This window comes from Lissotriton helveticus, chromosome 2_1 (assembly GCF_964261635.1).
Source record: "Lissotriton helveticus chromosome 2_1, aLisHel1.1, whole genome shotgun sequence".
In the NCBI taxonomy this organism is placed as follows: Eukaryota; Metazoa; Chordata; class Amphibia; order Caudata; family Salamandridae; genus Lissotriton; species Lissotriton helveticus.
Window position 1 is genome coordinate 1,290,885,469 of NC_136059.1, and position 26,172 is coordinate 1,290,911,640.

Genomic DNA, 26,172 nt, shown 5'->3' on the forward strand with positions numbered 1-26,172 from the left:
TCTCTCCAGATGGATATAAACATTTATTAGGAGGAGTTGTGTATTTTGTTCCTTACCGGTTACCTTGATCACTTGGATCCAGTTTGCCGCTGTGTCTATTTCTTCTGTTTCCCAATTTAACTTTTGAGTTATAAAAATTGATCAGCCCCCTCTCGGATGACCATAGTTTGAGTGTCTTTCTGCCAGGCAATGATGTTCAATGAAACCAGGTATTGAGGTTGCCCCCATATTCCATGTTTCCTGGAGCAAAATTATTTGTTGTTGCATTAAAAAGGTTGCGGTATCTTGATCTTGGCCCATATCCCTGAAGCCATGCACATTCCATGAACAGAGTGAGATGTTAATTGATTCGTTGTCTTCCCTAGCTATTTCCGGTATTTTTCGTCCTCGGTTAGGAGTGCTTATCATTCAGCGTTTTTGAGATCCAGGCCCAATCCTTGATCTCCTGTAGGCTTCCCCCGGTAGTGCCTAGACCTTCGCTTTTGCGGTGCCTATTCTTTTGCAGGGGCAGTGTTGGTGAAGTTGGAACGTGCTCCACATAAGCATGTGGGCTGGAGTTTACCTGGGCTTTTCCCTTCGTTTAGTATGTTGAGAAAGGGATATGGATACCTTGGACATTGCAATACCTTAAGCCTGATGCCCCATGCCTCGAATCTTCCGCTCATTGCTGCAATGTTGTCCACCAGGACCTTGGACGACCAAGTTTTCAGCGACTCCTCTACCTCCCTACCCGGGGTTTCCTTGAATTCCACCGAAATTAGGTCACTCAAACGGATTCCTTATGTTTCGGGGATTTCGTGGAGGAGTCTCAAAAGGTTCCCCCTGTTGAGCATATCCTGGGTAACCCTGGGCGAAGAACTACGCTCCGTTCGCGGAGCTTGCGGAGTTTCGGCAGCTCCGCGTTCCGCGGAGAACGCGTAGCTGTCGATAACTCCGCGATCCGGTGCGTAGCGTAGTTCTCGCGCGCTGAATAACATTATCGCGTGCGCGGCAATGGCTTACCTTCGTTCTGCGTTCGTTTTTTCCTGGTCGCTTGTGCCACCATGTTTGGAAACACTCTCGCACAGTCCCGTGCGACTGTGCGAACGCGATAACGTCATTTTGATGCGAGATAGCGTCATAAGGATGCGCGAGGATGCTTTTTGGTAAGATCGAGTTGCCGAACACGCAGAAACTGCATTCTTGCACAGAATAACTCGCGAGCATGTTAAAACCATAATAAATTACCATTTTGGTTAGGAAAAAAAAGCAAAAAACCTTAAAGTTGTACCTTTGGCTTTATTTTTAGGGGGGAAGGACCCCTCTTTTTGTTTCTACTCTTGTTTTGCAGAGTAAGGAGGAAGGGCTTTTGAGTTTACAACTTCCTGTTCCTGTCCACCAGGCTCCTCCCAGTGCTTTGTCCATGTGGTGCTCACTTTCCTTTGGATTTTGAGCTGGAAGGATCACTTTCTGTCTGTGTTGGCTGCATTACTGATTTACCTTGGATTTAATGAGGACTTTTTGAATTGGAATTCTCTTTTTCAAGTAAGTTTGTGTAATGTATGAGTGATGTAGACTTGTGCTTGTTTGATTTGATTTTTTTTTTAACAACAGTATTCAATCCTGGAATGAAATTATTGATGGAGGCCTGTACTTTCATGAGGTCCCAAATTGTAATTTTTTTCTAACATTGCATTTTGTGGAATTTAAAATGTTTCTAATTTTTAAGCCAATATCTGACCCTAGTACCCCATGTAGTTAGTGTGTAGGCATGCATGAGTTCATTGTATTAACTTTCTGTGGTTGGCCTGGCCATGTGTTGGCGGCCATTTAATGTTTCCAGCCACTTTGCTCTTGCCATAGGCCTCCAACCTTGTGGCCTACTCTGGCAGTAGGCCATAGGTACTACTCATAGGGTCATGAAAGTTAATCAACTGTTTTTGTGGTGTACCCTTAATGTGAAAATCATGGATGGCTTGGATTGATATAGAAAATCTTATTTTTATGTGTGGGGTATTTCTGGTTTTGGGTGTGTTTAAACTTTAAATACTCTGTCAATTTCTGCCATTAGGTAACCCTAGGAATACAGCTTGGGTAGTTTTGGTAACTTCGCACCATGTGAGCACGTGAACTTACATTTTTTGTCTTGTTCGCGCACTCAATGTACTTGCTCGGGAACGCGAACACGACTTTTTATTCCGTTCGCGCTGCCGAACATGCCGATTTAGCATTCTCGCGGACAATATGTCCCGAGTTGCATAAAAGTTTCTCAAAAATGTTGGAGGTCTTTCTTGTGCACCTAAAAATTCCTCATTTATGTTATGTTCTCATTTTGGTAGTAGTTTTCTCTTTTTGGAGCATGGACCACTTCCATTTTCTCTCCTCTGTTATTTTTTATTTTTTTTTGGGTGGGGTGACCAATTTGGGCGGTGGTGTGGTGTGTCCATTTTCTGAAGCAAAGCATTGTCCCTTTGCCATAGGCATTATTGTCTGTCTTCTCTTTCTTGTCATGTTGTTGTTGGTGGCCAGGCCATGTGGTGGCGGCCATTTTGTGTATGCTTCCTTTGTGATTTATTTTGCCATGTTGTTGTTGGTGGCCAGGCCATGTGGTGGAGGCCATTTTGTAAAGTTGTCCATGTTGTTGTTGGTGGCCAGGCCCTATGGTGGTGATCTTTTTGTGTATGCTTCCTTTGTGATTTATTTTGCCATGTTGTTGTTGGTGGCCAGGCCATGTGGTGGAGGCCATTTTGTGTGTCCTTCCTTTGTGCTTTTGCCATGTTGTTGTTGGTGGCCAGGCCATGTGGTGGCGGCCATTTTGTGTATGCTTCCTTTGTGATATATTTTGCCATGTTGTTGTTGGTGGCCAGGCCATGTGGTGGAGGCCATTTTGTAAAGTTGTCCATGTTGTTGTTGGTGGCCAGGCCCTATGGTGGTGATCTTTTTGTGTATGCTTCCTTTGTGATTTATTTTGCCATGTTGTTGTTGGTGGCCAGGCCATGTGGTGGAGGCCATTTTGTGTATACATCCTTTGTGATTTTGCCATGTTGTTGTTGGTGGCCAGGCCCTATGTCGGTGGCCATTTTGTGTGTCCTTCCTTTGTGCTTTTGCCATAGGCATAGGCCTCCAACCTTGTGGCCTACTCTGGCAGTAGGCCATAGGTACTACTCATAGTAGGGTCATGAAAGTTAATCAACTGTTTTTGTGGTGTACCCTTAATGTGAAAATCATGGATGGCTTGGATTGATATAGAAAATCTTATTTTTATGTGTGGGGTATTTCTGGTTTTGGGTGTGTTTAAACTTTAAATACTCTGTCAATTTCTGCCATTAGGTAACCCTAGGAATACAGCTTGGGTAGTTTTGGTAACTTCGCACCATGTGAGCACGTGAACTTACATTTTTTGTCGTGTTCGCGCACTCAATGTACTTGCTCGGGAACGCGAACACAACTTTTTATTCCGTTCGCGCTGCCGAACATGCCGATTTAGCATTCTCGCGGACAATATGTCCCGAGTTGCATAAAAGTTTCTCAAAAATGTTGCAGGTCTTTCTTGTGCACCCAAAAAAACAGAATTTGTCATTTGGTTGTTGTTTTGGGAGCCTGGGCAGGGGTTTCTTTGTATGTGTTTTTGCGGTGTTATGTTTACAACCTCTGTCTTAGCCATGGGCTATTTATTCCTTGCACATTAACCTGTCATGTGCAGCAGGCATCCTCGTTTTTCTGTCCATATTGGTATCTATAGGCCTGCTTGACTTTATTGGTTCTTTCTGGACTTCATGTGGCCTTTGAGCTGTGGTGCTGCTGGACTGGTATTATTAGTCTTCTGTTTTGTCTTTTATACATTGACCTGTGTGTCTTTCAATTGTTCATGTTGCCTTACTGCTTGTTTGACTGATGTTGTTCTGCCTTCTTTACTTGTAGGTGCACAAAAAAGACTGAGGAGGTGCTGGTTGTTTTTTCATCCATCGCTCGTTCTACCGCCAGACGGACGTCCTTCAGTTGTACGCCACGTGTGGTGTGTGACTCATCTGACCAGACATCTCTGCAATTTGTGCTGCTGTGAGCTGACTGACATCAGAAGAAGATGGGCCCTAAGAAAGCTACCAGGTCCTCCACCACAAAGAAAGTTGCTGCGAAGAAGGAACAGCAGAAGGAAGTGTCACTTAAGTCTGGTATGGACCCCAAAACCTTTTTTGGCACCCCAAAAGGTACGCCTGCAGCAGCGGGGTCTGGGGTGCAAGCTGGGACCAGCACATCTGCATTAGTGGGGGCAAGCCAGCATCCCAGGGCCAAGCACATGATGAGGGTCGAAGAGGTAGCCAGCCTTCTGCTTGCGAGCAGTGATACTGAGCCAGAACTAAACTTATCGCTGTCTCAAAGTAGTACACAATCCACGCAAGATGGAAGTGCTCAACAACCACCGCCAGCAGTAGATGTTCAACAACCACAACCACCGCCCGCAATAGGAGTTGTTCACCCACAACCACAACCACTTCCCGCAACAGTTGTTGAACAACCACAACCACCGCCCGCAACAGTTGTTGTTGAAAAACCCCAGCCCGCAATAGTACTTCCTCAAGAACAACAACCACCATCTCCGCACCAAATAGTAGTAGTTGTTCCTCCCGAAGTCGGGGCAGTTCAGGAAGTAGAGCCTCCTTCCGAGCAAGAAGAAGAGGAAGCCACTTCTGTAGGTGATCTATTTCCTTTGAATTCACCAAGGGAAAGGAGGGTTAGTGCATCGAGTTCTTCGCAAAGCATCCCTTCCGATGACCTTGATACGGATTGGCAGCCACAACTATCTGCGCATTCAAAGGAGAGACATCCCAAGAAGACCATGCTAGGAAAAAGGAAGTTTCCAGGCAGGCTTGAACTTATGGAGGTCGATGTAGGTGAGCAGGATACTGCTGGTGATAAAGACGGGTCTGACACTGTCATCATCACAAGCGTTATTCCTGGTGCAGAGGATGTAGAGACAAACATTTTCACCCTATCCAGAAATGCTGCAATGACTGATGAGCAGGTACCACGCATAACTCCTACACACTCAACACCCACAGTAACACCAGCTCCAATTTTTTCAACAGCGAAGGCCCGGCAGCATCCGACATCCAGCAGAAGCGCCACTTCAACAGAAGGAGGTAGTGGCAGTACTAGGACTGAGCTGTCCCATAGTGAAATTCCACAATCCTCCAGTCCATCCGGCATTGGCAGTGGGTCCTCCTCTTCCTATGGCAGGAGACAAAAGTTTACCTCCCCAGTGTGGGACTTCTTTACGGTTCACCCAGTTCAGGAGAACATTGCTGTATGCACCATTTGTCATGCCAATGTTAGTCGTGGTAAGCTTGGTACAAACTATGGGACTGGAGGCCAAACGACCCATTTGAAAAAAACACACGTGATCAGGTGGGAGAACCACCTTGCAAGCTTAAAAAATGTTAGCACTCGTGTTGGTGGGGATACAGTGGTACAAGGTCCACTCATGGTTGATCAGGAGGTAGAAGAAGAGGGAGACGATGACCTTCTATCTAGGAGTGGTACACAATCGACCCCTGTCGCCAGCACTGGAGTGGTAAAGACCACATCCTCCGCATCTGCAACTTCTCAGTGGCACCAGAGTCAGCTGGAAACACCAAGGAGTGCAAAGTCTGCGATGCAAGGTGGTCCGTCTAGCACAACTCAAAGACATGCAAAGCAGCTTACCATTCCTAGCATGTTAAGGCAGGAGGGAAAGTACGAGCGGAACCACCCAGTAGCACGTTTATACAATGCCAAACTTGCGAAAATGTTAGCACTGGACCTTCTCCCATTTTCATTTGTTGAGGCTGTTGGATTTCTGGAATTAGTGGCAACCCTCTGCCCAAAATGGAACGTTCCCAGTCGCTACTATTTTGCCCGAGTGGCTGTTCCAGCACTACACCACGATGTGCTGGAATTGATTGGGAAAGCCTTACAACAGAGTGTTGTCCATTGTATCCACCTGACAACAGACATGTGGAGCAGTTGCGATGCTACAGATTTCATGTGCATCACCGCACACTGGATCTCTTTTGCAGGTGTTAAAGACAAGTTAACTTCAGGCCTCCGTGACGTTGCTGGAATTTTTAATGATACGCGCAGACATGCAACTATAGCCATGTTTGGTATGGACAAAAGTCATACTGCTGAAAACATTTTGTCTGACTTTAATGACAAGGTCTTTGAATGGCTGAAACCAAGAGGCCTTAAGATTGGTTTTGTTTCCACCGACAATGGCAGTAATGTAGTGAAGGCAATGAGAGAAGGACATTATTTCAGGGTACCCTGTTTGGCACACTGCATAAACTTAGTCGTGCAAGACTTTCTGAAAAATGAAGCCAAAGTCAGCAACATAATGGCCATCTGCAGAAGAATATGCACGCACTTTAACCATTCTTTCAAAGGACGGAAGCTGCTACGGGTCATTCAGCAAGAGCATAGGTTGCCAGTCAAAGCACTGATACAGGAGGTCCCAACACGTTGGAACTCAACTTATTTCATGCTTGAGCGTCTCTTTGAGCAGTACATCCCACTGAATGCTTATGTCATGTCAAGAAGATTAGGGGATCCTACTGTTAATCTTAAAGCCCTGACCATTGAGATGTGGCAGTGGGACCTCATTAAATGCATCACAGAGATGCTACAACCCTTTGAGGTCTTCACACGTGCAGTTAGCAGGGAGGACTGTACTATGGGCCAAGCCATCCCATTGTTGTACATGCTTGAGCAACAGGTGAAGGAGGTCTGTGAAACATACGAAGGTGACAAACAAAAAGTTGATGCATATACCTTAGCCAAGGGCTTAGTCAACCGCTTGTGTGAAAATGTAAGGCTCAACAATATTGTGTCAGGTGAACATTACATAACTGCAACAATCTTGGATCCACGGTACAAATTATTTGTCAGCAGTAACGAAGTAATTCCATTTTCAGATGAGGATGTTGACAAGTACAAAACTTCCATAGCTGCGGAAGCTAATGAGTTAGAAACTGAACGGCTGTTACTTAAAGGCCTGCCACTGCCAGCCCAGGCCAGTCCAAGTACTCCTGACGCAAGTTCTTCACAGCGTGAGAGCAGTGCGTCTGCTTTCCAGCAGGCACCAACAGTACCAAAAGCAGCACCTACACGATCTGATTCAGCAGACCCAACCAAAAGCATAACTGCTTTTTTTCTACAGAAAGGGATGGGTAAGTCCGTTGCTGTTGCAAAGGGAAAAGAGGACCAGCAAAGCCGAGCACCAATGAACATTGAGCGGATGGTTCAGGCCTATCTGGATGACACAACAGAGGTGTTCATGGAGCAAAGCCCATTGGTCTATTGGTATGAAAGAAGGAGACAGTGGCCAGTGCTGAGCAGGCTGGCGATAAAGTATCTGGCTTGTCCTGTAGCCAGTGTCTCCTCTGAGCGGGTTTTCAGTGCTGCTGGTGCCATTGTCACATCGAAAAGGACTAGTCTCTCCCCCAAAAGCGTGGAGCGGCTGACAATGATAAAAATGAATCAACGCTTCATACCACCAGACTATCAAGTACGTGAATCACCGCCGGATGAAGAAAGCGAGTGTGAAGAAGACGTCCTCACTACTGGGTTACATGACCTACTTCTGTCTGAACGCACAGAGTTTGAGGACGAGCTCCTCTTCCCTGACAACTAGGACAGGTATATTAAAGGAATGATGCAATGCATTGCATAGGATTGTTTAGCCGACTCTGAGCAAATGTGCATGGAATTAAAGTATACTAGTAGTAACTTCAGACTCACGTGATGGGCAATTTTCCCATGTTATTTAATAATATAAATTATTTATGCACTTGTGACCCTACTACTACAGGTGCAGTCAGTACTTAATTTATCATTCGTAGTTCATGTTCATGTTGCACAACGTACATTATTTGGTGAAACAGTCCCCCCTCCACCCCCCCAACAAACACAAATGAACTTCAAATGTTTTCTTGTGAAAATATCTTTGTTTTATTTTTATATTTTCATAATGATAATAGAAAAATAAAATATATAACAAATGTAACCCCCTGACCCAGAGCTGTCCCTACCCTCCCCTAACCCCAACCAAATTTCAACCCAAATGTACACCCCAACTCCCACATCCCACCCACCAACAAAAGGATTAAAAAAGGGGCAAAAAACAGGGTCCATTTCAAAGCCGGCGGGCTTTCAGGTGTTTGTCCACCAGTATCTTCACACGCTCCTCTAGACCGTCCTCCTGCTTTTTCCGCTCCTCCTCCAACTTCGCTAACCGGCGGAGAATCTTTGCTTTGAAATCACGGCACCTACACTTGCATGCATGTTGTTGTTGTTGTTGTTGTGGGGGGGCCGCCGAAGATGTAACAATGCGGCGGCGGGCGGCTGCCTGACCACGGCGACGTAGTCCTGCAGGCTTGGGGCCCGGGGCATTGGAAGAGGCAGCAGCTGCTGCCGCCGCCTCCTCCTCCTCCTCCTCGGCCTGATCCACCAGCCGGCGGTAGGCCTCTACAATTGCCTGCAGTTTCCGCTGCCGGGCCCGGACTGCCAACTCCTTCCTGGTTGGTTTTTGGGAAGGAGTAACTATAAAGAAAGAAACAGAATTGTTAATCCAAACTCCCCGCAAATCAAGAACACAACATTGATTCAACACATAGTGGGCGGCACAGTAGCACTAGCAAGCAAGCTGAGTACCAGAAATTGTGTTGCGTCTATCTTGAACATTCTACAGCCTCTATTAATTTTTCGGACTTTTTGTCACGGCATTATGCCTGCCCTATTAGCATGGGTGTACTTCAACGGTCACACACATTAGAACGAACACCTGTCTTTTACATATCTCCTTTTGTTCCGGGAAGGCGGGAACACTCTCAAAGTAACATTAATTAACAGGGGGCAGCTAGTAGCACATGTCTAGTAAAGACTATAATACTTTATACCGCGCAACAAACCTTATTTGGTTTGTGTTTCACCAGCAACGACCCATGCACCCAGTCGTCCCCTCCTTCCCTTGCCTTTGGGTTTGCCCAAAACACCGCTGCTGCTGAGACTATCCACTAACCACCGGTATTGGGTGTGTCTCCCAACCACGCTGGCAGCTGTGTTTTCCCCTTTACATGCTTTAACAACAACCCATGCATCCGACTGCTATCAGGCACTTGCATTACTGTAGTGGTAATGCTTAGCATGCTAATGACAAGTAAAGGTAACATCATATATTTTCCAGTAGAGTACAGTGAGAAAGTTTTCCCCTCCCACCAAGTAATGCAGATCACTATTGAATGTAACTTACCATCGCCCGCCGCTGTTGGCTCCCCCCCCACTGCTGCTGGTGTAGGTGCCTCTGTTCCTCCTGTCCCCGCCGGGAGCGCTGAAGCTGCGCCGCTGTCCCCGTCGGCACTGGTCGATGGTAAGGGTTCTGCACCTATAAAAATAAGTACACCTTTTTAGATGGATGCACAGCCCCCTTTGTACTTGTTCACCAAGAATGGAGTTCTTCAAAACAGTTAAGTCCAACGTACGTAATCAGTATGAGTCCACATTGCATAGTACAGCAGAGTCACTACACATATTATTAGCATTCATTGTTATGGTATGGTACCCAAGCTCATCTCATCTGTCCTGCTACTCTAGTCCTTGGAAATTGGAAGTGAACTATGTAACCTTTGTACATCAATGTATCCAGTTTTGCGCATGTGTTAACTCGCAGCTTGTTGCGCAGTACGAGAAGACGCTCTGGGGCAACACATCATTGTTCAATGCATACACCTGAAGAGGTGGGAAAGTAAAAGGGCCCGTATTTAAGTTTTCTATGTGGATTGTGGGATAGAGTTTGCTTACAGGTTACAACTTCTTTTTAGCATGGCTGCATAAAACTGGCATAAATGTATTTAATACTGTCTAACGTGCACCACTTTTGTCATTATTTTTCGGCAGGTGAGAAGATTGCCTTCTACGAAGCGGACATTTCCATAGCTTACAAAAAAAGAGGAATATCTGACCAGTATACGTTGGTGAGAGGTCTCCGATAGTTGCCACATTTCCCTATTGTGCACTAGTAGCTGTACAAATGTTGATTACTTTATTATGCCTGTTTTAACTCTGGATTTTTTCTGGTGGGCCCTTCAACGTATTGGACGGAACAACTTAAAAACATTGATGTTACTTACTTACTTCTAACAAAATAAAGCTTTTGAATGACCACTTTGACTCTGAAGTTTATTTTCAGTGTCTGTTGTCTTAGAGACTCACACGAGTGAGTGAGCAAAAGGGGGTTTCTTAGGTAACGGTTTGTGTCCTAAAAGCATTCGGCATCTTGGTATTGGGGTTCAGGAGTGTGATTTGAACAATAGACCAATGACTCAGGCCATATAGGCTGACGTTCAGTGAATTGTGCGTTCCTCAGAGTTCTGTGACTGAGGTGTAAGTAAGGTCCAACCTGCCTATCAGTACCAACAACATCCAATTTTCGTGTGCATAGTTACATAGTTGTGTAATATGTATATAACTCCATAGGAGATAGAAGAATACCCACAAGACTAGTAGTGGTATACTAACGTTTACAAAAATACTAGACAAACATCATTCTGGATGCCTACTTGGTTGCTGTCAATTGACAAAGCACTGCAGACACATTACAGAGGAAAAAACAAGCACTGTTGGACTTACTGGGGACAGCAGCAGGATCCTCAGTAGAGGAGCTCTGTGTAACTGGTGGTTCACCCGCCGACTCGGTCCCTGTATTCTGCTTGCCCCTGGGTTCTGTGGTTCATGTAAAAATTAAAATAATAAACAAAGATAAAAACATTGAGTGATGTGAAACATAGACATCATTGCAAATCACACTGCTACAGTGGAACAGAGCCGGAGGCAACAAATCCATGCCAGGGGCCGCAACGCAAATATGTATCCATCCTTAGAGTATTATTAAATTAAGGATATCTATTGGTGCGGTGGCCCCTGAAGTTTGGTGCCCCTGTGCAGTTGCACAGCTTGCACATGCCCCCTAGAGCCGGCCCTGGCTGAGGTAAGAAGAACAAAGTAACGTTAGCATTCTTTGCAAGAAAAGGATTCCATTCATGCAGAAGAGAAGGCCGTGAAAAAAATGCTACAATATGCAAACAACGTACAATTATCCATCCACCGCTATTTCACTGACGGACAAAGGAAGGACAAGACTCTATTAATAGCATTAACTAACTTCAGTTCTCAGCAATAAAGAAAATCTCACATCAATAAACAGCAACAGCTAGCGCCAAGTTGAAACAACACGCAAGAGCCAGTGAAGAAGAAGAACACTGTCATACAATGACAGTAGATATACCGGAATACATCGCAAATGTAACTAGGGGCAACAGTCATCGCGTTACTTATTCAGCCAATATTTACAAAGATACAATAACAATATTTATACAACTATATATATATATATGTATATATATATATATATATATCTATATGTATATAAATATATATATATATATATATATATATATATATATATATATATATATATATATATATATATATATATATATATATATATATATATATATATATATACACACTTTATTTTTGGGGTAGCCACTCACCAAGACCCACAACCTCCACACCAAGCAGGTCCAACAGGTCCTGCTCCCGGTCCAAAATGTCGGCCCAGCGGTGGGACAGCTGATGGTGGGTACGCCGGATACCGGAGCAGCGGAAGACTGCACGGCGCACCTTCGCCCACCGCCGGAGACGCTCTTCAATGCGCTGGTATCCGGAGCCGGGCCTGCCGCCTGCTGCCAAAGTCAAGGGGAGGTGACGTTGGATAAAAAAGACCAGGGCGGCCACCTCCTCCTCCCCAAAAAGTTGGCGGGGCGTCACTCCTGCCGGGCGCATTCTGCCGCAAGGCAGCCTGTTTTTTTTAGGCACAGCCGCCTTGCCCTTTGAGCCGCCGATTCTGCTGGCACCCTTCACCATGGTTCTGGGTGGAGGGGAGAAGGAAAGTTGAAGACAAAAAGGTTAGGGGAAGAAAGAAGAAAGATAAAAGAAGGAAGTAATATAAAACAAGAGAAAAGTTGCAAAAAAAGTGGTAAAAGTAAAAATAAAATGAGAAATATAAACCTAGGCACAGACAGAAATAGGTAAGAAGTAAAGAAAGTTAGAAAAACTGAGGGAAAAGACCAGGATGGAAGAGATAGGAGTGAGATGCTGAAGTAGGCCCAAAACCATAGCCAGAGTGTGAAATCGAAGATGGCTCTGCCCGTCGCGACCGCCGCGGTAAGTTCGCGCGATATTTGACGCGATCACGCACTTTGGCAGTGCGAACGAGAAGATGAGTTCCCGAACATGTCTAACACAACGCGAACACGTTACTTGTGACCCGGAACCGGAAATAAGGGAACGCAAGCGGGCGGGACAAACCTCATTGAGTAACTTAGCGCGCTAGCTATTGCGAGCATGCAGGCAGCGCCCCAAACACGCGCACCGCGCTCCCGAAGACGAAAAACGGCGCGCGAACGGGTCTAGCAAGCTACTACGCATGTCCGCGGAGCTACACGTAGCTCGCGGAGTGCAAGTGCGTCTTCGCGTAGCTTCGCGGAGTGCGGCTACGCGAACTACGCCCAGGGTTAATCCTGGGTCCCTTTTGATGAGTATTCCGGAATAAAAGACAGCTTCAATTCACACTCGCCAAATTCGACTTGCTATTCGCGTGACAATGGTGCACAGTCGTTCCTTCCCCCTATTCCTGTGAAGTTTAGCGGCAGTTCTTGCCCGCTCCCTTGTTCATACTCCAGCTGGTGTTGGATTCGTATCTCTTGATTGGCGCTCAGTGGGCCTGATTTTTTTCGGGCCGACATCCTTACATGTTGATCCGCTTGCTCCTGGACTGAAAGCTTACAGTGGCGGTCCTTTCCCCTTATTGTTACAGCAATTGATTTGGGGGAATTTGAGAGATAGTTGTCATTGTGACCTCCGACCTGTTATCTGAGTGTTGCTTTTGCTCTGCTAAGTTAAGCCCTTGATGTGTCTCTGCTTGTTGGAGTGCAAATTGTTGACTACTTTGTACTTTTCCGCCCCTTGGATTGCTGCTTCTCGATGATTGCTGATTTTTTATATCTAATAGTTCAGCCTGTACATTGTCGTGTAGTATTAGCATCTTTGGTTGTTGCACGGCCAAGGTTATTTTCCCAGTCACTTTATCTTCAATGGTTGGGCTTCTGGCTCCATGCTTGTTTTGGGGAGCAGTTCGAGGTTTTACCATGTGACTTAGTCCTTGACTATTTGTATAGGAGGTCTGCGAACAGTGTGCTTGGTTTCTTTCAGCACTTCCTGCCACGGGTGAGGAAAGTGGCGTTCCTTTCATTTTCGTGGTTGGTTTTGCTGCAAAGAGAGGAAATAGTTTGACCGGGGCAAGGCTTGGTTGTTTGTTATATTTTAGCCTGGCCTTCCTTGCGCGCTTTCTTTCCCGTTTTGTAGTTTTACCTCCCGCCCTTGTTGTTGTCTGTAATGCCTCTGTTTTATCTTCGCATTGACTTTGATTTATCTCTGGATCTGATTTTAATTGTGCCTCATTGGTATGATTTGGTTCCTCGTTTTTGGCTTTGGGGAGATGAACGATTTGCTCTTGCGCAATCAATTTTTGGGGGATTCCTGGGATGTGGGTATTAAAGGACTGTTTTGCTGCCCCTAGAACATCTTTTAGGAGTTCAGGTAGTGTTGCCAGTTTCTCTATTATAGGGCTGTAACGACATGAGGCTGGTTGATTATTTAAGTCTCTTAGCTGGTCCAGAGTTCCTTTTTTTGTTAATAACGCTGTTATTACATCTAGTTTTTTATTTACTCCAGAAATGTGACTGGCCATAAGATTGATGAGGTCAATTTGAACATCCATTTTGTCTGATTGGAAATTTAGTACTTTTATGGATTGTTCCAGGGTGTGGATCAAAGTTTGGGCCCATTGCATGTTTTGATTGTCATCGTTATTTTGAGCCAGGGCTGGTGAACCAGGGCTTGACCCATTTCCGGAAGAGATGATGATAGGGGATGAAAGGATCAATTGTTTGGTTGTTATGGGACTGTGGCCATCCTCCTGCAGCTCTTTCGAGTTGACGTCTTGTTTTCTTTGAGGATTCAGGGGGGTTGACAAAACCAAAATGGCTCTTCTTAGTGGTGTTCTTTTCTTTGGGGGCGGGGTACGTTGATCCTTTTCCTGTCCCATCCTTTCTAGTGACTCCAAAATTTCAATCAGGTTCGCCTCACTTATGTTGGTGAACGGTTTACTGATCAGCATTTCCTTTGAAGCTGCGCTTACTGCTGATTTTATTAGATCGATTTTTTCCTCCTTTGACCATCTTATATTAACTTGGCACTGTTCCTTATTTTCTGTGGGAGGTTTGCCGGCGTTAGGATTTATGATAAGTGAAGGATCGATTTGTTCCTGAATTGATCCTTCTAGAATGGAATGAGGATTTCCACGCTCTCTGCTTGACTCAGTGGGGGCCTCTAGATCCAATGATTCAATGGAATCTCTGATATTATTTGTTTCTGATTTTGTTGTGGTTTCTTTATGAGCTTCGGTTGACTCTTCGGGATTTGGTTTAGAGGTTATTCCTGGCGTTTCTGGAGTGACCTGGTGCACCTGAGCTATTACTGATACCAGTTTCCTGCCGTCTATATGAGCCAAATGATTCTCTGGTAATATTTCTTTTGGTGATGCGGTGGCCAACATACCTGAAGTACCTCCAAAAGAAGGTTGTGTTTTGGCCGGCTGAATTGGGGTTGGCTGCAGAGCTAATTCCTTTAGGGGGCGTACATTGCCGCCATGGGGTTTTTTGAGAAAAAATTATTTTTGAATCACTGTTTGCTGGACCGGTTTGGAATTTAACTTTGTTGGTGGGGTGGGGACTGAGACCAACATATCCCTGTGGCCAGCTCCGTTTTCACCGGTGCTAATTTGTGAAAGGTCCTCTTCTTGTGATTTCCGATTCGATTTTTTGTTTTTATTTCCTTGTTTCCTTCGCGGTCTTTCTGTAGCCCCCTGGCGGATGGTTCCTGATCGCATCTGTGCGGAATGCTACCGCAATGCTTTTTGGCGTTCACCCAGGGGCTAACAGACGGGCGTATCCTTCCTTAACTTTCACTTGGAGGCGTCTTTTCCTAGCACTTATTGCCGGTTTCTCGCAAGGGGTACTAGTTGCTAGCATTAGTTGTTATTGCTTAGGTGTTACAGCTTGCCTTCCCTGGGCGGGGTGTGTTTTCTCTCGCTCCTCCCTGCTCCAGCACCCCCCCAGCTACAGGGGTGAGTTCCCAGTACCTTTACCTTTTATTTGTAGTGAGTAGGAGTCTGGAGGGAGTGCAGACTCCGTTGCCCCTGGTTTTGTGCCCAGCACCGCTGTTGCTAGTGTTTCTAGTGTTTCCGCCTCTGTGCCTTTACTACCGCGTCTTTTTGCGGCTTTTTGCGGCTTGCTCCCACGCCACTCACTCTTAGCCCTTACTTCTCCTCCCTTGTTGTGAGTGGCGGGTACCAAAGTTAGGGTTGTTGCTTAATGGTCGCTTGACGTTTTGTGCTTGACGTTTGGTGTTTGATGCTTTGGGGCTTAATGATGTCCAAGCAGTAATGCAGCAAGCAGAAATGCGTCAGGGGGAGAAGCCCGCACTGACTAGCACCATGGAGTGGAGTTGTCTACTAGAGAGGCAGCTCACTGGCCACAGCTCACTGGCTACAAGCACTATCCAGGTCGCAAGGTTGAGGTGCACGGAGCTCTACTTGTCGATCTCTCACCTGGCTGGCTGGGCTGGCTAAGCTTGTTGGGCTCCGGTCCCACGGCTGTCACAGCTGTCACTGCTGCTACTGCTGCTGCTGGTATATGGTATATGCTGACCGCTTCTCCACCTCTTTTGTGGCTCTGTTGCTCTGCTCCGCTTCACTCCGCTGTGGGCTTGCAGACCCGTGCTTTGAATCCTGATAGAGCAGTCCTGAGCGGTCCTGGGTTACACCTTCTCTCCGTCTCGCTCACGGAAGCTGAATATGCGTGATGCGAGTCTTGCGGAAGTAAATTTTGCCCCTCTGTCATCCTGTCAACCTGTACCGAGCCGAGTGCCGAGAATCTATGCACCTTTGGATATCTCGAGTAACAGGGGGCCTTGGGGGAGGCTCGGGCGGGAATGCGGCGGGAATGCAGCTCGCACTCGTACTACCCGTACTGCCTGCTACCGCTGTTGCTCCTCACCTCCTCGCCTCCTCGCCTCCTCGCCTCTTGCTTCCTCGCCTGCACACTCCCCACACAGCCGAGAATGGCGACTGGCGTTCTGGCGTTCTGGCATTCTGCTCCGCTCACTCACTCGCTCGCTCGCCTCTGCTCAACTTCCAACTTCCTGCTTCCGCTGTTGGAGAATGCGAAGACCTGGTCACGTTCAGCTGTGTGCACAATTGTGCCTTGCGAAAACTTTCTCCTGTGTTCTCCTTCCTTGCTGCCTCCTCCAGCTGTCTGTTATCAGAGGGGTGATCATTGAGGTTGTCTCCGGCAAGCTTTAGGATTAGACATGGAGCAGCAGATGGGTGGCTTTCGTAGCAATTACACAGCCTCCATCTTGCCTAAAAACCTTTTTACAGTTCTCCCTAGTTTGCCATATGCTTTACTATGATTCTGTCTGGCTGGGGTCAACTTCCATTGGCTGAAGTCGTGTTTGAGGTACCAATCAGCCCCGATGGTTACTCGACAAAATGTTGCTTGAACATGAAATACCTTGAAAAAAACAAGAGACAAGAGGCGTTTGGCAATACAGGAACAGTTTGTTAATTAAACAATGCAGCCTAGAGACTGTCCTCAGACCCAATGCATGTGACTGTGCTCCCGAGATGCATTGTTTAACTTAACGAACTGTGCCAGTTTTGCCAAATGCCTTTTGTCTCTTCTTTTTTTCAAGGCATTTCTTACTTTCGAATCTCTTTGTGAAATTACTTCAAAAATCTAAAATCATAAGAAAACGGGATTATGCAATGGATTACTATGAATAGAAAAGACTGTGCCCTGTTCCTACTACTAATAGGGAATTTAACATTTTAGGACCAATTCACAAATGCATTTATGAGTATATGAAGTAGTACACTTTCTTAAATACTTTTTTGAATTGGCGGAATGAAAACAGCAATTGGCCAAAAGGCCACAATGACATAATACCCAATTGCAAATATTATATTTAAATATTTACATTTTAAGATATGCATCAACCTAAATCATAAATATGTAAAACCTAGGGGCATATTACCAACAACTAGCGATAATTATCGCTATGTTGGTTTAGCGGCGATATTTTTATCGCCGAGCTGCGGCGATTTTTATCGCTTAGGAACCTTGCTATTATCAAGGTATATCTCCTAAGCGATAAAAATCGGCCGAAATGCATGAATATCGCTGAAAAGTCCGCGATATTCATGCATTACCAAGCTAATGCTCTTAGCCATGTTATCCACCTACCATTGGATAACATGGCTAAGAACTGCTCAGGGGCAGGTGTTAGCTTTTGGAGATATTCGCGCTTAGCGCGAATATCTCCAAAAGTTGGTAATAGGAGATAGCGATGTTAGCGACTGTTTCCAGTCGCTAACATCTTGGCACGCCCACTTTGCATGTCATTAGTGATAAATATCACTGACATGCAAAGCGGGGCCCAAGATGGTCGCTATCTCCTACTAGCTGTCGCTAACTGGTGTTAGCGACAGCTAGGTAATAGGGAGATAATTTTATCTCCGCTTTCTTGGCTTTTAAAGCCAAAAAAGTGGAGATAAACCCCCTTGATAATATGCCCCCTAGTTATGTACAGATTTAAAAATATGAAAGACGAATCTGCCAAAGTGAAAGCTACTAAGCTGATTCCATTCATTTGTGGCTTACGTTGATGAAACATATAAAGCCAGGACCATATCAAATGGGGTAGCTCTTTTAATATTTCTTAACATAAAGTTTACAGTGTACAAAACTTCAACTAGAACAGCCAGCAGGTGTTTCTTCTGCTTGTAAGCTCTCGGATCTAGGGTTTTTCAAGGATGTGACTATGTCAATTCAATAATACTATTCGCATTCAGAAAAAAATGTATTCGAAAGAAGCAAAACAAAATTATTTTTTCAAGAGAACATGTAAACATAATACAGACTACAAAAACAAAGAAAATAAAATACAGTACGTTAATGATATGATGTAGTCCCCTGTATCAAAAATTAGTTTAAAGATGACACTGTGAGAAAAACAGCACACATGTGAAATTGTCAAAAAATGTTTGGCAGCGTGCCTATGTGGTACAATTTGCGATGAGGAAGCATAGATTATGTTGGAAGGGTCACTTGTTTGATAATACGTTTGTCAACTCGACCAATAAAGAAGAATTGTGACTTCAATACTAGAGCTGAAGAACTAAGGAACTCATAAACCACTTACCGAGTTCTAATTAAAGGACAAGGTCGTAAGAAGGGTAAGTTATAATTTGAGACAGTTTCATATTATAAACAGTACAGTATGTGTAGTGTATTGTAAGATGTGTGATGAGTCATGTTGCATTACACTTCATTACCAATTTACACATTTGCAGTTTTCTATCCATATGCATCGGTAAACAGTCAAAATATCGAGTTAAAAATATAGAATTACAGTAATATCGAATTAAAAATATAGAATAGACACAATATCGAATGGACAGAATATAGACAACAAAAATATCGAATGTAATGGACAAAATATCGAATGGACAGAATATAGACAACAAAAATATCGATTTTGAGGTAAGTAAGTTAATATCGATTTACATAAATATAGAAAGTCAAAATATCGAAGTATATAATATAGGTAGTAAATATATCAATTTTTAAATAATATTGAATGTTTTAAAGTGTGTTTTATGTTAGTATATGTGTGAAAAGTGTATATTTATTTTATAATTTATTTTAAGTAATGAATTTAATAGTATTTATTTTTTGCGTAATTTAATTTTGGGTTGTGGGTTTATAGGGGAATAGGGTGGGCAGTAATTTAATTATAATTGATTAAATGTTTTAATTTATTTATTAGTATTTATCTTGAATTAATTGTTAATTAATTTTTTATTGGTAATTAATTAAATTATAATTGGTAATTAATTTGTATTAATTGATTAATTGATAAATATGTTAATTTTATGATTTATTTTCTGTAGCGGGTTGTGGGTTTATAGGGGAATAGTTGGGAAGTAATTTAATTGTTATTAATTATTATTATTTTTTATTTATTGGTATTTATTTTTAATTAATTGGTAATTATTTTTCAATTGCTAATTAATTAATTGTTAATTGTTAATTAATTCGTATTAATATGTAATGATTTTCAATAAACAATTTGTATTTTTAATTGATAAATTATTATGTTATATTAAAATGGTAATTATTTTTTATTAATTTGAAATTGGTATTAATATTTAATTTATTTTAATTAATATATGAAGTATTTACTTTCCCTACTGTTGCACTCACTGGAGTGGGAATAGTAATTTTTACCCCTACGCTATACAACGCTTTCCCTACTGTTGCACTCTCTGGAGTGGGAATAGTAATTTTTACCCCTACGCTTTCCAACGCTTTCCCTACTCTTGCAGTCTCTGGAGTGGGAATATTAATTTTTACTCCTACGCTATCCAACGCTTTCCCTACTGTTGCACTCACTGCAGTGGGAATAGTAATTTTTACCTCTACGCTATCCAATGCTTTCCCTACTGTTGCACTCTAGGGAGTGAGAATAGTAATTTTTACCCCTACGCTATCCAACGCCTTCCCTACTGTTGCACTCTCTGGAGTGGTAATAGTAAATTTTACCCTTTCCGCTATCCTACGGTAAAAATATTGTATATTTTTAATTAATATTATGTTCATATATATATATATATATATTAAAAAATCAAATTGTATTTTTTTTAACTTACATTAATTATGTATTAATTTTAAGATTATTTAAGTTTCTTAAGTATGATTAAGTTAATTATATTTATTATTTCATTCATTTTTAATTACTTTCAAGACATTTAAAAACATTCGATATTTTGACTAACTATATTTTTTTCAACGATATTTTTGATTCGATATTTTTGTACTTCCCTGTTTGGAGATAGGAATTCAATATTTTTGCATTGTATATTTTTTCCTCGATATTATGGTAGTTCTATATTTGTGTCATCGATATTATTTCAGTGATCCATATGCATCCATTATGTTTAGGTTGCTATAGTGTGATTTGTACAGGTGCCTACAATGTTTACAGATATATGACTATTTCTTTATTTTTTTATTTCTTTGTTTTAATTATAACTATGTTTAAATTTGTATATTTTGGTACATAATGGTGTATGCAATGTCTTTAGTATGTTATTATTATTTGAATATTTCTAGCACTATGTTGTATTAGGGGGTCAGCAATGTACAATATCATTTATCGTGTTTTTTAGGAGTTGGGTTTTGAGCTGCTGGTTTCATTCCCTCACTCTACCGATTTGTGTTTTGTTAACATTTACAAAAAATGGAAACCTCTAAGCACACTTGAGGACAAACCAAAAAAGTAAACTCAAATCTCAAATTAAAGAATAATAGGCACAAATGCAGAGACCTCCATAATTAATAGCCTCAGTAAAATGTATATTAAAAGAAGAATTGCCAGATTTTTTTTTGGAGACCTAAAAATGTGTGCAAAAAGACAAAAGGGTGTAGAAAAGTAGAATTAACATTTTAGGAGCACTTAACAGTCACATATACCCTATGACAAACATTTATCGAATTTTCTGAACCTGGACAAAAATATTTTCATTATATCTTTTTGATTAAAATATTTTCATTCCATCTTTTATCATGTGCTTAGGCCAACCAATTTTTGATTGTAATTTAAATTAGAAATACAGGTGCGCAACCAAACATTTTTATGCACTGCCTGTAAAACGAGATAATGCTATGGAGATAGTGAGGCATAATATGGAATGTACAATTTGTTCCAATACGGTTCATAAATAAAATAAAAAAAACTTTATGTCATTCATGTGTTTCATATATTTATTTGTTTCTTCTGTCAGAAGTTGTAAGAAAGTGGCTTAATATTTGGGGTGGGCAACTGTCCACCTCAAGAAGTAATAACACGTCTTGTAAGAGGGAACCCTCAAAAGCACTAAAATACCCAAAACTCAATTCCCTGGTGTCTATTCCACATAGCAGACAGCCTTAATTTAGGGCAATGTGCAAAGTTTTTATGCAGTACTAAAACAGTAATGGTAGTAGATAGATACTTTATTGTGCATGGTTATTTAAAACCTTTACAATGTAGAGAAAAGGAAGTTCAATTTATGAAACATAAGTCAAATTTAAACATATTAAAACAAAAGTTCCGTCCATAAAACAAATAGCAGAAAAAGACTTGGTGAGATAACAGTAACACAATTAAAAGAAGCTTAACGTCTAGTTGAACGGTCTATTTGTCATAAAAAAGTTAAAAAATAAGTTCTTCATCAACGCCAGCCAAAGGGAGATATAATAAAATGCCAATGTACAAGAGAGAATAGTTTAATTATAATAACAATTTAGGATATCCCTATTATGTGATTGATGGTAGTCGATATATGGGAGAGTCAGGGTATCACTCTAGTGGTTGGTCATCAGGGGTACCATGGGGTTCATCCTTTAGGCTTTTTGCGGTACTACTGGATTTGTTCGGTTTCCTTCAAAGTTTTAGAGTTTTAAAGCGGGCCTCAGCTGTTTCAAGAAATTTTACCATTCTGCAGCTCAGTTGGATATCATCTCCTTTAAAGCAGGCAAGCACTGCTTGCCTGCAGGTCCTTACCTTGCGGATGTTAAAAAGTGGTCGCAGGAAGATGCGTCGATCTTGGGCGAGCTTGGTGCAGATAGTGATCAAATGGACTATGTTTTCCTTGCCATTCCCACAAAGTCGGCATGTTGTTGATAAGTGTGGCCGTAACCAAGGAGGTAAGTTTCTTCTGTCAGTAGTTGTAAGAAAGTGGCTTAATATTTGGGGTGGGCAACTGTCCACCTCAAGAAGTAATAGCATGTCTTGTAAGAGGGAACCCTCAAAAGCACTAAAATACCCAAAACTCAATTCCCTGGTGTCTATGGCACATAGCGGACAGCCTTAATTTAGGGCAATGTGCAACGTTTTTATGCAGTACTAAAACAGTAATGGAGTAAAAACATCAAACAATAAAATCCCCATATCCAAAGAAGGGAACTGAAGATATCAATTTTTTAAGTTTTGAGTAGAAATATCACCGAAATGCACAAATATGCCAATAATAGTCTATGGGAGGGGTAGACTGGAACCGATGTATAATTTATGACCAACTGTGATAAAGCGCTGGTCGAATACAAGTGAACTGGTCTCTGTGAAAAGTATAGAGGTCAACAAGTTTGAAAGTGTTTCTAGGTCCCACTTCAAAAAGGGGCTTTGCCTTTCGAATTAGGAAACATTCTGAAAAATCTTTTAAGTCCCAATGCTAAAACAGACTTTGACAATTTTAGAGAAGAAAAATCCTCCCTGAGTGTACTACCACGGAACTTGTAGCAGTAGCCACTACGGATGTGCCAGATACATGAAGCAGGTTGGTCCTGCTGGAGCTCTGAAGTTTTGGCGATTTTACTCGGTAGGAAAGGAAGATGGTGGAGTGAGTCTGCCAGTCTGGATGCCAGTCAGTGAATCTCCTCATCGACTCTGCTGCCTCTCGCACTCCCGCACGCTAAGCTCGGCAACATGACGACGGTTGTGCAGTGAGAGTGGGGGGGTATTCTAAAGCCCCCCAGACAGCAGCCCGATTTCGTTACGCCTGCTTACCTGGTGATGAAAGACGGCGGACGGCTTCGCAGCTTCACCGCGGCACTGCGGTATGGCGGTAAGGCTTCATGACACACAGCGGCTCCGCAACAGGCATCAAACGGCTTGCCGATCACTGATAGCATTGACGTGGTGGCTTGGCTGTTACACGTAGTTTAGTGTATGCATGCCGAGCAGCACTTTGGACACATATTGGGATGACGTTCTGTTGCACCACAGCGACTGCTCTTCGAGATACACGCTGAGCCTTAGCAAGTACCGGTCAGTGGACATTTGTGTTGCCCCGTGTTGTAGCTTTGGTCCCCCCATGTACATTGATCCAGAAGGGGCGGGTGCATATTGGGGACAATTTGGCAATACAAGGCGGCAGTCCAATCCCTGCGGAAGTTGACACAGGTGGGCATGAGCGTCAGAATGTTACAGTAGATCCTGAATCCAGCTCTATGCTTGGGAGACCTATCATGAGACTACTCTGCTCTGGCAGGGCCTGGGGATACCAGATGGTTTGGATGATAGGGGGCTATTGGCAGTTGGCATTATGGATTCAAAGAGGAATGATCCCCCTGTAAAGTCAATGATGAATCCTAATGATCGTAGTGGTCATGTGTCTCAAGGTGAGAGCATCATAGTCGGCAAAAATGAGAGTCATTCAACAAGTAGTACCAGCGACTACTACACGATGTGGTGATTACGCAAATGCCCCAGTAACAGGAGCAGGCTGATCTTTTACTGAGTGTCAGTCGTGAGGGAAATTACAATAATGGTACACATCATAAATTGAATTTCAACTCTTTAATTTGTGGAGGGGATAGTCTAACACCAACATTTTCAACTTGCTGTAATGACGGATCAGTGGTATCCGATGGCCCTATGTTTGCTTCTGTGAATCAGGACTTAAGGAGGTACCCGATGATGTTATGCACGACGGAGCGGGAGTATTGGGAGCATTGATGAAATGATTGAAGCCCCTGTTGCCGAATGTATGTCTGCAGCGGCAGTGATGGTGGAGGAGAAGTCCTCACTGGGAAAGGTCCTAAACCACCGGAGGGGGCAGAATGGGCAAGGTACCAAAGGCTGTGGTGGGGGTGTTATGCCCCCCACTACTGTTGCAGGATGACTCAAAGGTGATGTTTCAAATAAGTCCTCTATGAATATGGATGGCTTCAAGAGGGGAAGTCAAAACTATTGTTTTGAGACTCTCTAAGCCTCGCAGTATGAACTCTAATTCACTGATTAGGGACGAGAATGGTTACCAACAACTTACCTCTACTGCGGTGGCCTCAAATGCTTTGCCAGTGGTTCTTAGTCGGCATTGCGAACCTGAGGGGGATGGCAAAAATTGGCTGAGACTAGGATTACATCTGTCCCCGGAACTTCAGGTACAAGAAAGAATAGTACGTCAAACCATGAAGTAGGTCACTTAGAGCACTGTGAGTCAGACACACTCTCTCTGATTATTATCCTAAAGGTGCTGTCTCGTCAAAGAACTGAGGCTCAGGAATATTACAGTCAAGCAAAGGCGGATAGTCAAGACATTAAGACTGCGACCCTTGACCCTGTTTACAGGCAGGTCGCCCCCCAAGCCGCACAGCACCACCTGTGTGTCCGTGCCCCTTAGCATGCCGCTGGCAGAAGTTCAAGGCCTGCCTCCACCCGCAGGCTACCACCTGCGCCTCATCCCTGGTGGTCAGTGGTAGGCCGTAAGCTCTCTGCGCTCGATCTGCCCCTGTGTGCCTTGCTGTAATTGTTCTTCTGTGCCTATTTGGTATTAGTTGTGTTTCACCATTAGTTTTCCCTTTTTTGCACTGTTGTATTGTTGTGTACCCTTTGCCCGCTCTTCCCTCCCGTTTTCCTGCTGCTGCATCCCCTGCAGCCACTCCCCCCCTGCTAGCCCACTCTGCGTCTGAAGGCACGCCTAAGGCAAGCCCATCTGCGCCCGTCTGTGCCTGGACTGCACCCAGCGCCAGACCCCTTGGCCTCAGTTCAGCGACTCCATCGCCGACTTCGTCAGCACACACGTCCTTGCCTCCACAGACTACATTCTCCTCGGAGACCTGAACTTCCACCTCGAGAACAACAATGACACCAACTCCACCACCCTGATCAACAACCTCGCCAACCTCGGTCTCAGACAACTCGACACAACACCCACCCACTCCGCCAGCCACATGCTTGACCCCATCTTCTCTGCAACCTCCCATGTCACCTTCAGCCATACCACTGAACTCCAAAGGACCGACCATATCTGCATCCATTTCACCTTCCAGAAACCCTCCACGCACCACCGCACTCAAAAGATCCCCCGCCAAAGCTGGAGCAAAATCACCAAAGACCAGCTAAACACCACCCTCGGCCGAAACCCACCCGCCGACCCCACCGACACCTACACCGCCATGAGCAACCTCAGGCGTTGGATTGACGACTGCGCCAACACTCTCGCCCGATCAAGAAACCCTCCAACAGACGTGCCAAAAGGGAAGCCAGCTGGTTCACCACAGGCCTCTAGACCTCCAAGCAAACCTGCTGAAAACTAGAGAAGAGATGGCACCGCAAACAGACACCAGACAGCCATGCATCCCACAAGAATGCCATCTGCATCACCTCATCAAATCTGCCAAAAGGGCCTCCTTCAAGGACGCCTCGATAACAACGCACACAACAGCAAGGAGCTCTTCAACATCTTGAAGGAACTCTACAACCCTAAAGACATCCCACCATCGCAAGACCTGTGTGACTCCCTCGCCACCTTCTTCCATCGCAAGATTGCAAACATCCACGACAGCTTCAATATCCTGACCGCCCGACAGCCACCGACACCTCAGACCACATGGACACCACCCACAACAACCCCCTGCTCACCTGCACCAACGACGACGACACCATCAAAATCATGAATACCATCCACTCCGGCTCTCCATCAGACCCATGCCCACACCACATCTTTGACAAAGTTAGCGCCACAATCGCACCCCATCTCTACAAGGCCATCAACATCTCCTTGGAGACCGCGACCTTCTCAGAGAGCTGGAAGCACGCCGAGATCAATGCCTTACTCAAGAAACCCAAGGCAGATCCGAGGGACCTCAAGAACTTCTGGCCCATCTCCCTGCTCCCGTTCCCGGCTAAGGTCATTGAGAAAACCGTCAACAGACAGCTGACCCACTACCTCTAGGAAAACACCATCCTGAACCCGTCCCAGTCCGGGTTCCGCAGCAACCACAGTACTGAAACTGCCCTCATCCCCACCACCGATGATATAAGGGCCCTGCTGGACAACGACGACACCGCAGCCCTCATCCTCCTGCACCTATCAGCCACCTTCGAAACTGTTTGCCACCGCACCCTATGCACAGGCCTGCACAATGCAGG

General features: G+C 44.1%; 1 protein-coding gene across 1 annotated transcript; it reads left to right on the plus strand.

Moving 5' to 3' along the window:
• The first annotated feature begins 4,187 nt into the window (after positions 1-4,187).
• Positions 4,188-10,174, plus strand: LOC144818628 (zinc finger BED domain-containing protein 6-like). The gene is made up of 2 exons (XM_078676230.1): positions 4,188-7,653; positions 9,910-10,174. Exon 1 carries the CDS (start codon positions 4,277-4,279, stop codon positions 7,646-7,648), a length of 3,372 nt encoding a protein of 1,123 aa, XP_078532356.1. The 5' UTR covers positions 4,188-4,276; the 3' UTR covers positions 7,649-7,653; positions 9,910-10,174.
• Positions 10,175-26,172: the final 15,998 nt, after the last annotated feature.

Coding starts and splice junctions, on each gene's coding strand:
- LOC144818628 (XM_078676230.1), top strand. CDS start 4,277: ATGATGAGGGTCGAAGAGGTAGCCAGCCTTCTGCTTGCGAGCAGTGAT.